General features: G+C 43.0%; 1 protein-coding gene across 2 annotated transcripts in view; it reads right to left on the bottom strand.

Annotated features, from left to right (window-relative positions):
- Positions 1-12,183, bottom strand: part of SrpRalpha (signal recognition particle receptor alpha) — an 80,245-nt gene extending 68,062 nt beyond the window's left edge. For both annotated transcript variants that reach the window (XM_068378478.1, XM_068378479.1), the window contains exon 1: positions 11,991-12,183. In XM_068378478.1, the coding sequence (XP_068234579.1) occupies positions 11,991-12,116 (126 nt within the window). In that variant the 5' untranslated portion in view covers positions 12,117-12,183. The remainder of the gene's footprint in view (positions 1-11,990) is intronic.
- Between the last annotated feature and the right edge of the window lie 658 nt (positions 12,184-12,841).

Here is a 12,841-nt window from a genome sequence, read left to right as displayed (position 1 = left end):
CTACAAAATGACTCGATACAAAATGGGCTTAAAAATCATGCATTTTGTGCATCCAGAAATTCTGTCAAACAAAAGCCCCAGCGCTTTGATCGTGTTTCACTATTATTACTGGGCTTTGATTATGGTAAACAAATTTTTTGACGATAACTGGATTTTTATAACAATGACAGATGGAAAAGTTGTAACAAGTTAAAACCTTATAAGAAATACAAAATAAATATGGAAAAAGGTGTATTTTTAAAGTGTTTTGAAAGTTATTGATAACGATATCTAATGCAAATCCAAAGGTAGTTGACACGCCAAACTCAAAACTACGGATTTCTGCTGGAAATCTGGTTTTATTTTACGTTAACACAATTTTCCCAAAAAGATTTTAATCAGCATATTTCAATAATTAATTACCAGTGCTGTACATACATTCAATTAAATCCATAACCGTGAATCGCCGGGTAATAATACCCGTGGTAATCAAATTCTAAGTTTGTATGATTCATAATTAAAGTAGAAATTCTAGATCATGGGCTAACGTGCGTAGCGAACTATGTTCCGCTTGCCAGAACATAAGAACATTGAGATAATGTTTAATCGCGAACAAAGTGAGCGAACGACAGAGCAAAAACCAATACTGTAAATCATTAATTCAATTACATAAGAAGATATTTGTGATACGTCGAACACTTACAAACGACTTCATAGAAAATGTGATGGAATCCCCTTTTCTATGCATCCGGAAGTAATGGCGGACAAGAGCTTCAATGTTTTGATTCAAATATCATACAATTAGACTGGTACACAGTATATTCTAAGGTGTTTCGAACGTAATTGATGACAATGTTTAAAACACCTATAATTACACAATATTCAGGTTTTTAAAGCTATAAAATATATTTCAATTTAGAAATTTACCGTAATCATTATCAAATTCCTTCAAAACACCATAAAATACACTAGCTAACAGCCTTATTTTCTATAAACAGTTTATTGCACTATTCTATAATTTTACCAGCCATAAAGGTAATGATACAAAACCTACGTCAGGTTAAGTGGGGAATCTTAGTTTAGGTCATATCCATTTGATTGATTCCTTTTCGAAACATGGTTTTCCAGTCGTAACAGTACTTTTTAACAATTTGAAAAATTTTATTTTTATTAATAAAATAAATTTTTGAATATACTTACCCGATAATCATGTAGCTGTCAACTCCGTTGCCCGACAGAATTCTATGGAGGGATACGCCAGCTATCACAATACTAGAAGGGGGTGTATTTACCAGCGCCACCTGTGGCCAGGTACTCAAGTACTTCTTGTTGACACCTCCTCAATTATTCCTCGGTCCACTGGTTCTCTATGGGGAGGAAGGGAGGGTCGATTAAATCATGATTATCGGGTAAGTATATTCAAAAATTTATTTTATTAATAAAAATAACATTTTTCAATATTAAACTTACCCGATAATCATGTAGCTGATTCACACCCAGGGGGGTGGGTGAAAACCAGTGTACAAGATTAAAGGATAGCTAAGTATCCCATATTTCATATAATCAGTTATCCACAATAACAATGAAATAATAAGTACCTGGTAAGGAAGTCGACTTGAACCGTTACTCTGCCTTTAATAAGATCGTCTTCCTTACTGAGCGCAGCGTTCCTCTTGGGAGGCTGAATCAACTCAAAGGTGCTAAAGTATACAGGGCTGCAACCCATACTAAAGGACCTCATCACAACCTTTAACCTTGGCGCTTCTCAAGAAAGAATTGACCACCCGCCAAATCAACAAGGATGTGGAAGGCTTCTTAGCCGACCGTACAACCCATAAAAAGTATTCAAGAGAAAGGTTAAAAAGTTATGGGATTATGGGAATGTAGTGGCTGAGCCCTCGCCTACTACTGCATTCGTTGCTACGAATAGACCCAGGGTGTAGCAGTACTCGTAAAGAGACTGGACATCTTTGAGATAGAATGATGCGAACACTGACTTGTTTCTCCAATAGGTTGCATCCATAACACTCTGCAGAGAACGGTTCTGTTTGAAGGCCACTGAAGTAGCCACAGCTCTCACTTCATGTGTCCTTACCTTCAGCAAAGCAAGGTCTTCTTCCTTCAGATGAGAATTTGCTTCTCTAATCAGAAGCCTGATGTAGTAAGAAACTGAGTTCTTAGACATTGGTAGAGAAGGCTTCTTGATAGCACACCATAAGGCTTCTGATTGTCCTCGTAATGGTTTTGACCTTTAGATAGTACTTAAGAGCTCTAACTGGGCAAAGTACTCTCTCCAGTTCGTTCCCCACCATGTTGGACAGGCTTGGGATCTCGAACGACTTAGGCCAAGGACGGGAAGGAAGCTCGTTTTTAGCCAAAAAACCGAGCTGTAAGGAACATGTAGCCGTTTCAGATGTGAAACCTATGTTCCTGCTGAAGGCGTGGATCTCACTTACTCTTTTACCTGTTGCTAAGCACACGAGGAAAAGAGTTTTTTAATGTGAGGTCCTTAAAAGAGGCTGATTGGAGCGGTTCAAATCCTGATGACATTAGGAACCTTAGGACCACGTCTAGATTCCAGCCTGGAGTGGACAACCGACGTTCCTTTGAGGTCTCAAAAGACCTAAGGAGGTCCTGTAGATCTTTGTTGGAGGAAAGATCCAAGCCTCTGTGGCGGAAAACCGCTGCCAACAAACTTCTGTAACCCTTGATCGTAGGAGCTGATAGGGAGCTTACGTTCCTTAGATGTAACAGGAAGTCAGCAATCTGGGTTACATTGGTACTGGTTGAGGAAAACTGCATTGGCCTTGCACCAGCTTCGGAAGACTTCCCATAAAGACTGATAGACTCTGAGAGTGGATGTCGTCCTTGCTCTGGCAATCGCTCTGGCTGCCTCCTTCGAAAAGCCTCTAGCTCTTGAGAGTCTTTCGATAGTCTGAAGGCAGTCAGACGAAGAGCGTGGAGGTTGGGTGTACCTTCTTTACGTGAGGTTGACGCAGAAGGTCCACTCTAGGAGGAAGAGTCCTGGGAACGTCGACCAGCCATTGCAGTACCTCAGTGAACCATTCTCTCGCGGGCCAGAGGGGAGCAACCAACGTCAGCCGTGTCCCTTTGTGAGAGGCGAACTTCTGAAGTACCCTGTTGACAATCTTGAACGGCGGGAATGCATACAGGTTGAGATGGGACCAATCCAGCAGAAAGGCATCCACGCGAACTGCTGCTGGGTCTGGAATCGGAGAACAATACAAGAGGAGCCTCTTGGTCATCGAGGTAGCGAATAGATCTATGGTTGGCTGACCCCACAGGGCCCAAAGTCTGCTGCAAACATTCTTGTGAAGGGTCCACTCTGTGGGGAAGACCTGACCCTTCCGGCTGAGGCGATCTGCCATGACATTCATATCGCCCTGAATGAGCCTCGTTACCAGCGTGAGCTTTCGATCTTTTGACCAAATGAGGAGGTCCCTTGCGATCTCGAACAACTTCCTCGAATGAGTCCCTCCCTGCTTGGAGATGTAAGCCAAGGCTGTGGTGTAGTCGGAGTTCACCTCCACCACCTTGTTAAGCTGGAGGGACTTGAAGTTTATCAAGGCCAAATGAACTGCCAACAACTCCTTGCAATAGATGTGAAGTGTCCTTTGCTCCTGATTCCATGTTCCCGAGCATTCCTGTCCGTCCAGTGTCGCACCCCAGCCCGTGTCCGATGCGTCCGAGAAGAGACGGTGGTCGGAGGACTGAACAGCCCATGGTAGACCTTCCTTGAGAAGAATGCTGTTCTTCCACCACGTTAGAGTAGACCTCATCTCTTCGGAAACAGGAACTGAGCCCGTCTCTAGCGTCATGTCCTTTATCCAGTGAGCAGCTAGATGATACTGAAGGGGGCGGAGGTGGAGTCTCCCTAACTCGATGAACAGGGCCAGCGATGAAAGTGTCCCTGTTAGACTCATCCACTGCCTGACTAAGCATCGGTTCCTTCTCAGCATGCTCTGGATGCATTCTAGGGCTTGGAAGATCCTTGGGGCCGACGGACAAGTCCGAAAAGCTCGACTCTGAAGATCCATACCCAAGGAGACAATGGTCTGGGATGGAACGAGCTGAGACTCCTCAAAATTGACCAGGAGGCCCAGTTCCTTGGTCAGATCCATAGTCCATTTGAAAATCTCCAGACAGCGACGACTTGAGGGAGCTCTTAAAAGCCAGTCGTCTGACGGAGCCGGACACAAGATCATGATACTGCTGCACAGTCTGTAAACTGTCAATCATGGGCAAGCGAGGAAGTAGTGACAACCCGAATCTGTCTAGACTGTCTGGGTCGTACAGACAACTCCTTAACGGGTTGCTGAGGTTGCCCACTGCGTCACAACAAGTCCCTTCTGTTGGTTGTTGAACGTCTTCCCCGTGACACATTGACTCCGTAAACAAAAAATCCTCTAACAAGGACTAAGCTTGGACTGCATGTCATGCAACACAGCTCAAGGTCTATGGGAGCAGGTGTGGTAACAGACGGGATTAGCGGCTGAAGTGTAACCATTACCTTCCCTGTAAGCATGTTATGCTTAAATAAAAGTCCATAAGAGGTTATGCAGCTAAAGGCTCCCTCCAAATGACAGAGTCCTCAAGGGAATATCAGAAGGAGGGAGAAAAGAACTTTCTCATCTACAGGGACCTTATCCTAGAAAAGCTAAGTTCTCTGAGTGAGGGTTCACTGGTGCAAAGCAGCAGACTAGAAGGCAACGTTATGAAACTGCTTGACAGTCTAGTGAGTTGGCAACAACCCAAGATGTGTTGAGAAGCATGCGGTAAGGTATGCAGAGCATGATGTATGCAGAGTATGCTGTATGCAGAGCATGCTGTATGTAGAGCATGTTGTATGCAGAGCATGCTGAATGCAGAGCATGCTGTATGCAGAGCATGTTGTATGCAGAGCATGCTGAATGCAGAGCATGCTGAATGCTGAGCATGTAGTAAGTAGAGCCTGCTGAAAGGAAAGCAGAGCGTGTGCATGGCGTTTAACATTTCTCAGAAATTCCATGACCAGTGCTAGAGTGCTTTATGCATGCTTGCATGGGGTTTAAACCATGGTATGCTGAACAGCAGAGTCAGAACGAGCTGGAACAACAACAGAGGTTTCCTCAACTTGAGGGAAAACCTGAGGTTCAGACTGCATAGGCTGAACAACAGACGGAGCAGAGGGCAGGTGCAAGGGTGAAGGAGGTTGACTCCTAGCAAGAGTTGCACCCAAGGATTGCACCAGCTGAGCGGAGGACGGAGGCGGAGTAGTCCGTTCCTGTTCCTGAGAGATGAGTGGAGCATGAGAAGGTTGAGGCTGCGCAGAACAAGGTAAAGTTCTAGCAAGCTGAGGCTCCTGAGGCGCAAGTGCATGGTGTAGATGAGCTTGCCTAGATGAGGGTTGAACTCGGTGCAGCGCTGGTTGAGCAGACAGACTCACGGAGGGGAGAGGTTGTTGTACCCCAACCGAGAGTTGCACCACTGGTGGAGCAGCAAGGGGAGGAGGAGGAAGAGTGTAACTCTCCTGATCCCAAAGCAAGGGTTGCCTTAAAGAAGGCTGAGGCTGAACAACACTGTGAACAGCAAACTCCGAAAGTGGTTCAACATCGTACGCCTGGCAGATGGTGCTGCGACCAGGCGGAGCAGGTGCAGGCTGGGCGAGCACAGGCGGAGCAGGTGCAGGCTGGGCGAGCACAGGTGCAGCGAGAACAGGTGGAGGGAGTGCAGGAGGTGCAACACTCTCAGCCCGACACTCACGCATCAAGTCCGAAAGCTGTGCTTGCATGGACTGTAGTAGAGTCCACAACATCATACGCCTGGCAGATGGTACTGTGATCAGGCGGAGCGAGTGTAGGAGGAGGGAGTGTAGGCGGAGGCGGAGGAGCAACACTCTCAGCCCGACACTCACTCATCAAGTCCGAAAGCTGTGCTTGCATGGACTGTAGTAGAGTCCACAACATCGTACGCCTGGCAGATGGTACTGTGATCAGGCGGAGCGAGTGTAGGAGGAGGGAGTGTAGGCGGAGGCGGAGGAGCAACACTCTCAGCCCGACACTCACTCATCAAGTCCGAAAGCTGTGCTTGCATGGACTGTAGTAGAGTTCACAACATCGTACGCCTGGCAGATGGTGCTGCGACCAGGCGGAGCAGGTGCAGGCTGGGCGAGCACAGGCGGAGCAGGTGCAGGCTGGGCGAGCGCAGGTGCAGCGAGAACAGGTGGAGGGAGTGCAGGCGGTGCAACACTCTCAGCCCGACACTCACGCATCAAGACCGAAAGTTGTGACTGTATGGACTGCAGTAGAGTTAACTTGGGGTCGGCAGACACTAAGTTCTGCTGAGGTAAAGCCTTAACAGCAGAGATCTGTTGTGGCAGAACCTTACTCCTCTTAGTCGGAGTGTAATCAACTGATGACTGAGGAGAGTCAGAGCTAACCCAATGACTGCATTCGGGTTGTGAACTTTAACTTCGTACGTCTGGCATAGGTCTGGACTTAACGTTTAAGAAGTCTTGAGACCTGAGACCAGCGTTACTCTGCCTTTATTTTCTCCCCTAATCTCTTCTGCAGACGAGCAAAATAAGGGCTCAATCGTCTGCGGGTGGGAGTGACGGTCTCGGTAAGACACGCCCACAACCACCGAGAATACTTCTGTGCGCCGATCAAGGCCTGCTGAACCCTTATGCCCTTCGACATTGCTTCTCCCCTGGGCTTGGGAGCTTGCAAGAGGTCCCGGACTGGGAGGACGACTGGCGCGCACAAAAGTACCCTCACGCACTAATCACTTATCACTTTGATTTCTGTTTGCACTTATTTCACTGAACTCGAAACTTTAAGTGGTTTGTACCTGAAATACGCAATTCTATCCTTTCTCAAAGTTAGTAATTGCGAAAACAGAATTACAATGTAACAGAAAAATCTAATGAAAGATAAATCAGTGGTTGGAAAGAGACTAAACACTAGATCACTCTAGAAACGTTTAGTTTCTTCCCCTAAAGAGACTAGGGAGAAGAGCAAAAAAACGATAACGACGTGCTCGTACGCCTGGCAGGCTTGAATGAAACGTTTATCCTCTTTCTCCCTCCGTCTCTATCTCTCTCTCTCTCTCTCTCTCTCTCTTGACTTAGAACCTGAGAGAAGAGCCCAATCATATATATCGTTAAAACATATTATTGTTAAAGGAAAAAAAACTGAAAAGTTCCTTTATTAGGATCAAAACCATTAAGTTAAGAAAGAATGAACAAAACGCTAGACACGGTTACTCTTACTGCAACGTGAAACCGTGAACATTCTTTCTCTATCGTAACGATAGAGTGCAAGTTGAACGTTCTGAACGTCAACAACTGCAGAGACAAAACAAAACGTTAGTTCAGCTTTGAAAACAGTACGAGACTGTCAAAGAAAATCTTTCAAACTCTGTGGCGGAAATAGCATACAGTGATACCTCGGTACTCGACCATAATCCGTTCGAGATCCGTGTTCGACCTCCGATTTGTTCGAGTACCGAATTTTTTTTCCCCATAAGAAATAATGGTATATATTCTATTCCGTTCCCAAGCACTCGAACAGGCCCAAAATATTAATAAAACGTGTACCTAAACAACAATAATTATCTAAATGTGTATGAAATTGGTCAGAAAATCCTATAAAACAATTTTAAACCATTTACTGTACTAAAATAAAACAATTTTAAACCATTTTCTGTACTGTAGTGAACATACCTTTGAGCAGCGGTTCGATGGCATACAGGGATGGATGTGGAGAGGATGGAAGGGGGAGGTTACTGCTTGGAAGGAGAGTCCCCTTCCATGATGTGGCGGGGTAGTTCTCCTTCAGGAGTTGTTTCTCTCTCCAATGAAAGGGTGGGCAGATCTATTTCAGGGGTTTCTTCTCTTCTTTGTCTCTTCTTTGGAGGAGAAACAGGCTTTGATGTAGCAGCTTTCTTTTCTTTTGTGAAAAACTGGTCTATTGTTAATTGTTTCTTCCTCCTCTGCAGTATTCTTCGAAAATGATACATGACACTATCATTAAACATATGCACTGCCCGGTTTGCTACTGCAATTTCTGGGTGGTATTTTTCAGCAAAAGCCTGCACATCTGCCCACTTGGAACAAATTTCATTGATGAGAGAACTTGGAACATCCTCCCTTACCTCATCCTCTTCTGAAGATTCCTGCTCCACAATCAGATCCTGCTGCTGTTGTTGTTGCAGGTGCAACAATTCCTCCACAGTCAACTCGGTAGAATGGCTTTCTACAAGCTCATCAATATCATCCTTGTCGACCTCAAGCCCCAAACTCCTGCCCATGACAACAATTTCCTCAACGACATCAGTGTCATCAGAAATTACAGGGGTAGCAGTGCTTGGACCCGCCTCTGGTTGGAAACCTTCAAACTCCCTCTCTGTGACACATGATGGCCACAGCTTACGCCAGGCAGAGTTCAATGTCCTATAGGTCACACCTCGCCAAGCTTGGTCAATCATGTTAACAGAGTTGAGGATGCTGAAGTGTTCCTTCCAGAATTCCTTTAGGGTCAACTTCGTGTCACTGGTCACTTCAAAACACTTTCTGAAAAGGGCCTTGGTATAGAGTTTTTTGAAGTTTGAAATGACCTGTTGGTCCATGGGCTGGAGTATGGGAGTAGTATTGGGGGGCAAGAATTTGATTTTGATAAAGCTGTATTCTTCTTTCAAGTCATCCTCGAGACCTGGAGGATGTGCAGGAGCATTGTCCATAACCAGAAGACATTTCATTGGCAAGCTCTTTTCAATGAGGTAAGCCTTAACCTGGGGGGCAAACACTTCGTTTATCCACTCAGTAAAGAATTGTCTTGTGACCCAAGATTTAGTGTTCGAGCGCCACATAACTGGTAGTGCACTTTTACAAATATTATTTCGTTTGAACACCCGGGGGTTGTCCGAGTGGTACACTAACAAGGGTTTGATCTTGCAATCGCCACTTGCATTTGCACACAGCAACAATGTTAGCCTATCTTTCATTGGCTTGTGACCTGGCATCTTCGTCTCGTCCTTGGTAATGTACGTATTGGCTGGCATTTTCTTCCAAAATAACCCAGTCTCATCACAATTAAAGACTTGTTGTGCGATCAAATTTTGTTCATTTATGTACCGATCGAATTCCCCCACGTATTTATCGGCTGCAATTTGATCCGAACTAGCTGCCTCCCCATGCCTAGTAACACGATGAATACCTGTTCTATTACGAAACTTTTCAAACCAACCCCTGCTCGCTTTAAATGTAAATGAATCACTTTCACTGGTACTCGGACTTTTCTTCACTAATTCTTCATAGATATGCAACGCTTTTTCACAAATGAACGCTTCACTAACACTTTCCCCGGCCAACTGTTTTTCTTTAATAAATATTAAAAGCAACTTTTCCATCTCCTCAATCACTTGTGGCCTTTGCTTAGTTACTGCCGTAACTCCCGTTGCAACATTCGCCTTCTTAATCATTTCTTTATGCTTTAAAAACGTAGAAATGGTCGACTTCGCCATTCCGTATTCTACCGCTAAATCGGACACTCGTACACCATTCTCATATTTCGCTATAATTTCCTTCTTCAACTCGATCGTTGTTCGCACTGTTTTCCTCTTCTCCTTCCCCTTAACACTCATTACTTTCTTGGGACTCATTATGAAAGCTAAAAAAGCAATTAAAAGCACTGAAAATCACTAAATCACAACGAATGCTGATCGCGCGTTGTCTGAGTGACGCTCTCGAGAGAACTGATGCTTCCCGAACAAGCGAGAGTGGCCGAGATGGCGCGATCATCACAAAGCCCATGCGGTCGTCACGTGTTCGGCTGGTCGAGTACCGAATTTTTGGTCGAGCACCGCAGCAAAAATTTCTCGAAAATTTTGGTCGAACTCCGAATTGTTCGAGTATAGAGTCGTTCGACTACCGAGGTATCACTGTAATATGTTAACAGGTAAAACCGAAATGACGGGCTCAAAGTTTATTAACTTCGGTAAAAGACCGCCTACTATTAGGAAGGTCGAATATAAACAAATATAAAAATTAATTTTAATGAGTTTATAATAAAAGGAAGTTAATCGAAGAGGCCTATAAGAGGCGGAGAGATATAAAATAAATCTATAACTTTTGTTAAGCAAAATTAAGAAAGAGAGTCTATACTCTCTTAGACACCAACACTTCCGTCTAAGGGAAGGGTCGGCCATTGAAAGGTGAACGAGAGTTCATACTCTCTCGTCACCAAAATTAATCAAATTAATTCCAAAAGCTAACTAAGCTAATATAGAAGTTTTCCAGTAAAGCGACAGCCGAAATCAAAGAGAAATACTTCACCAAAGTCGTGAAAATACTCCAAGAACATAAGCGTATCCCAGAACGTCTTGCCGGAAGCACGACAGAGGAATAATTGAGGAGGTGTCAACAAGAAGTACTTGAGTACCTGGCCACAGGTGGCGCTGGTAAATACACCCCCTTCTAGTATTGTGATAGCTGGCGTATCCCTCCATAGAATTCTGTCGGGCAACGGAGTTGACAGCTACATGATTATCGGGTAAGTTTAATATTGAAAAATATAGATTTCCACAAAAAAATTTTCATCAGAATCGTTCACTCTACCAATAAATAAATCTATTAATTTCTTTCACTAGGAATATCATACTGTAACTATACAAACATTTAAACTAATATTAGTAGTCCTGAAAATAATAGAAAATAGAACTTTCTGAAATTTACGTTAACTTATTTATTAGCAGACTGAGAAATGCAAATTAATGCTTTATTATTAATAGAAACGTGTCTGTGATACTAAAAGTCTTATTATTTGAAATATTTCAATATTTTTATGTACTTTTCAATTTACAGTAAAATTATAGTTCCAGTCAGGGCAACAGTTCCCACTCGGTGGCCTGCATTGTTGCCAGATATATTAGGGTATATCTCAATAACTATTTATTTAGCCTAAAAAAATAAGTAATTTTCAATGAAAACAGGAGTTTTCCTATAGGAAAAAGGGGGTGTATGTACGATAGCAGCCACTTGTATTTATTATTATGTCTAACTTAGAATACGGCAGTGTAGGGGGGGTCGCAGGGGGGCGTTAGCCCCCTGATAGGTAAATAGGTAAGGACACAGCTTGTAGGTTAGGTTGAGGGGGAAAGTTTAGGTTAGTCGATGTCCATTTTTAATCAATGTGTGAGGAACTGGCCGCTGATGTACAAAGGCCCCGGAAAAAGTTTTGGGGCATCCATATGATAGCGTCTAACTGTATGTATGATGCCGGCTGGTTAAAAATACAGCAGTCTAAGGGGGGTCGCAAAGGGGGCATTAACCTCCCCATTAGGCTTGTAGGTTGGGTTAGGTGAGGAAGTAGAGTTACTGTAGGTGGTGTTCTTGAGTAGAGATTTTGCAGAAAGATGTCTTCAGCATTTGTATATCAGCGACCACATCCTCCTGCATGTATTAAAAATGGACACCAACTAACCTAAACTCGCCCCCCCCTACCATTAACCTAACTCAAAATACGTGTCCTGACCTACTTACCTAACGGAGGGGGGTTAATGTCCCTCTGCGAACCACCTTACGCTGCCATATTCTTAGTTGGCCATAATCCTATATACAGGAGGCCGCTATTATACATACATCCCTCATATCTTACAAGCGGCTAGAAAAAGGGAAGAAAATTCCCATTTTTCTATGCATGTGGGAAGAACTGGCCGCTGATAAACAGTGGCCCCAAAGTATTATTTATTAATAAATGTCCCGATGGGAACTATAATAGAACCCAATCTATGACCCAATTTCCTCAACATGTTTCCAACTCAAAAACTACTTCCCTCAACAGATAACCCAAACTCCTTCAATTAGGTCAACTAATAGACTTTTTGTTTAATAGGTCAAAACCATCTTCAATTTACAATAAGTAGGTATACTGTAGACCTCGGAAAAAAAAAAAAAAAGTTTCCATAACAAACTCTAATCTACGTATCAAAGGTACCTTAGGCAAAGCACTAACCTGTAACACCACATTTCTAATTAATGCATTTATGGCATCTATAGATGTTTTGAGTTGCTGTGCAGCATCTTGAAAATACCACAGGACCAGGCCTCCTTTGGTAATAACTGCGAAAAAGTCCAACATATTGAGCAACCAATTTTCTCTTCTTGTGAATCAGTGGAGACCATTTGTTTTGATCCGATCTTCACTTGTTTCTAGATGATTTCGACTGGATTATCGTACATGAGTTTTAAAATTGTCGTACACAGTTTCAATATAATTATTAAGGAGTTACATGATTGAATTATTTCAAAATATTTTAGTATAATTGTTTAGTTAAACATACACACACACTTGTATATACCTACGGTATGTATCTTACATCGTACTCGACCTAAAATAATCATGTACGATAATTATCGTACGAATGACAACTCTGCTTGTTTCTTCGAGTTGAAAGGTAAAGTAGGTAGAATATGCGTTCTTTGCAAACAAAATTTTTTAAATATGATAATTAGTCTGAACATTAATCGTCTAAGAAGCCATTTTAATTAGAATTTACTTATCTATCGTAGAGTTTATTTGAAAATTTATTAGTTTTATGTATATTTGTAAGCTTGCTTATTTACACAATAACGGAGGCTAGTCTAGTAATACTTTACCATTCCCATTTCCTCAGTAGTATTATAGGTTATAAACTTATAAATTATATTATTACTATTATTATCAAAGCGCAACAAACCTGAATCAGATATAATTTACATGTAGTTTCTCTTTTAAGGTTTACCTTATCTACTTTAGAAGTCTAGATAACCAACGAAACTTCGACTTCTCGATGACATTTGTTATTACGTATTTACTTCTTGTCA

Source organism: Palaemon carinicauda, chromosome 8, assembly GCF_036898095.1.
Source record: "Palaemon carinicauda isolate YSFRI2023 chromosome 8, ASM3689809v2, whole genome shotgun sequence".
Lineage (NCBI taxonomy): Eukaryota > Metazoa > Arthropoda > Malacostraca > Decapoda > Palaemonidae > Palaemon > Palaemon carinicauda.
This window is presented reverse-complemented; position numbering and strand designations above follow the sequence as displayed.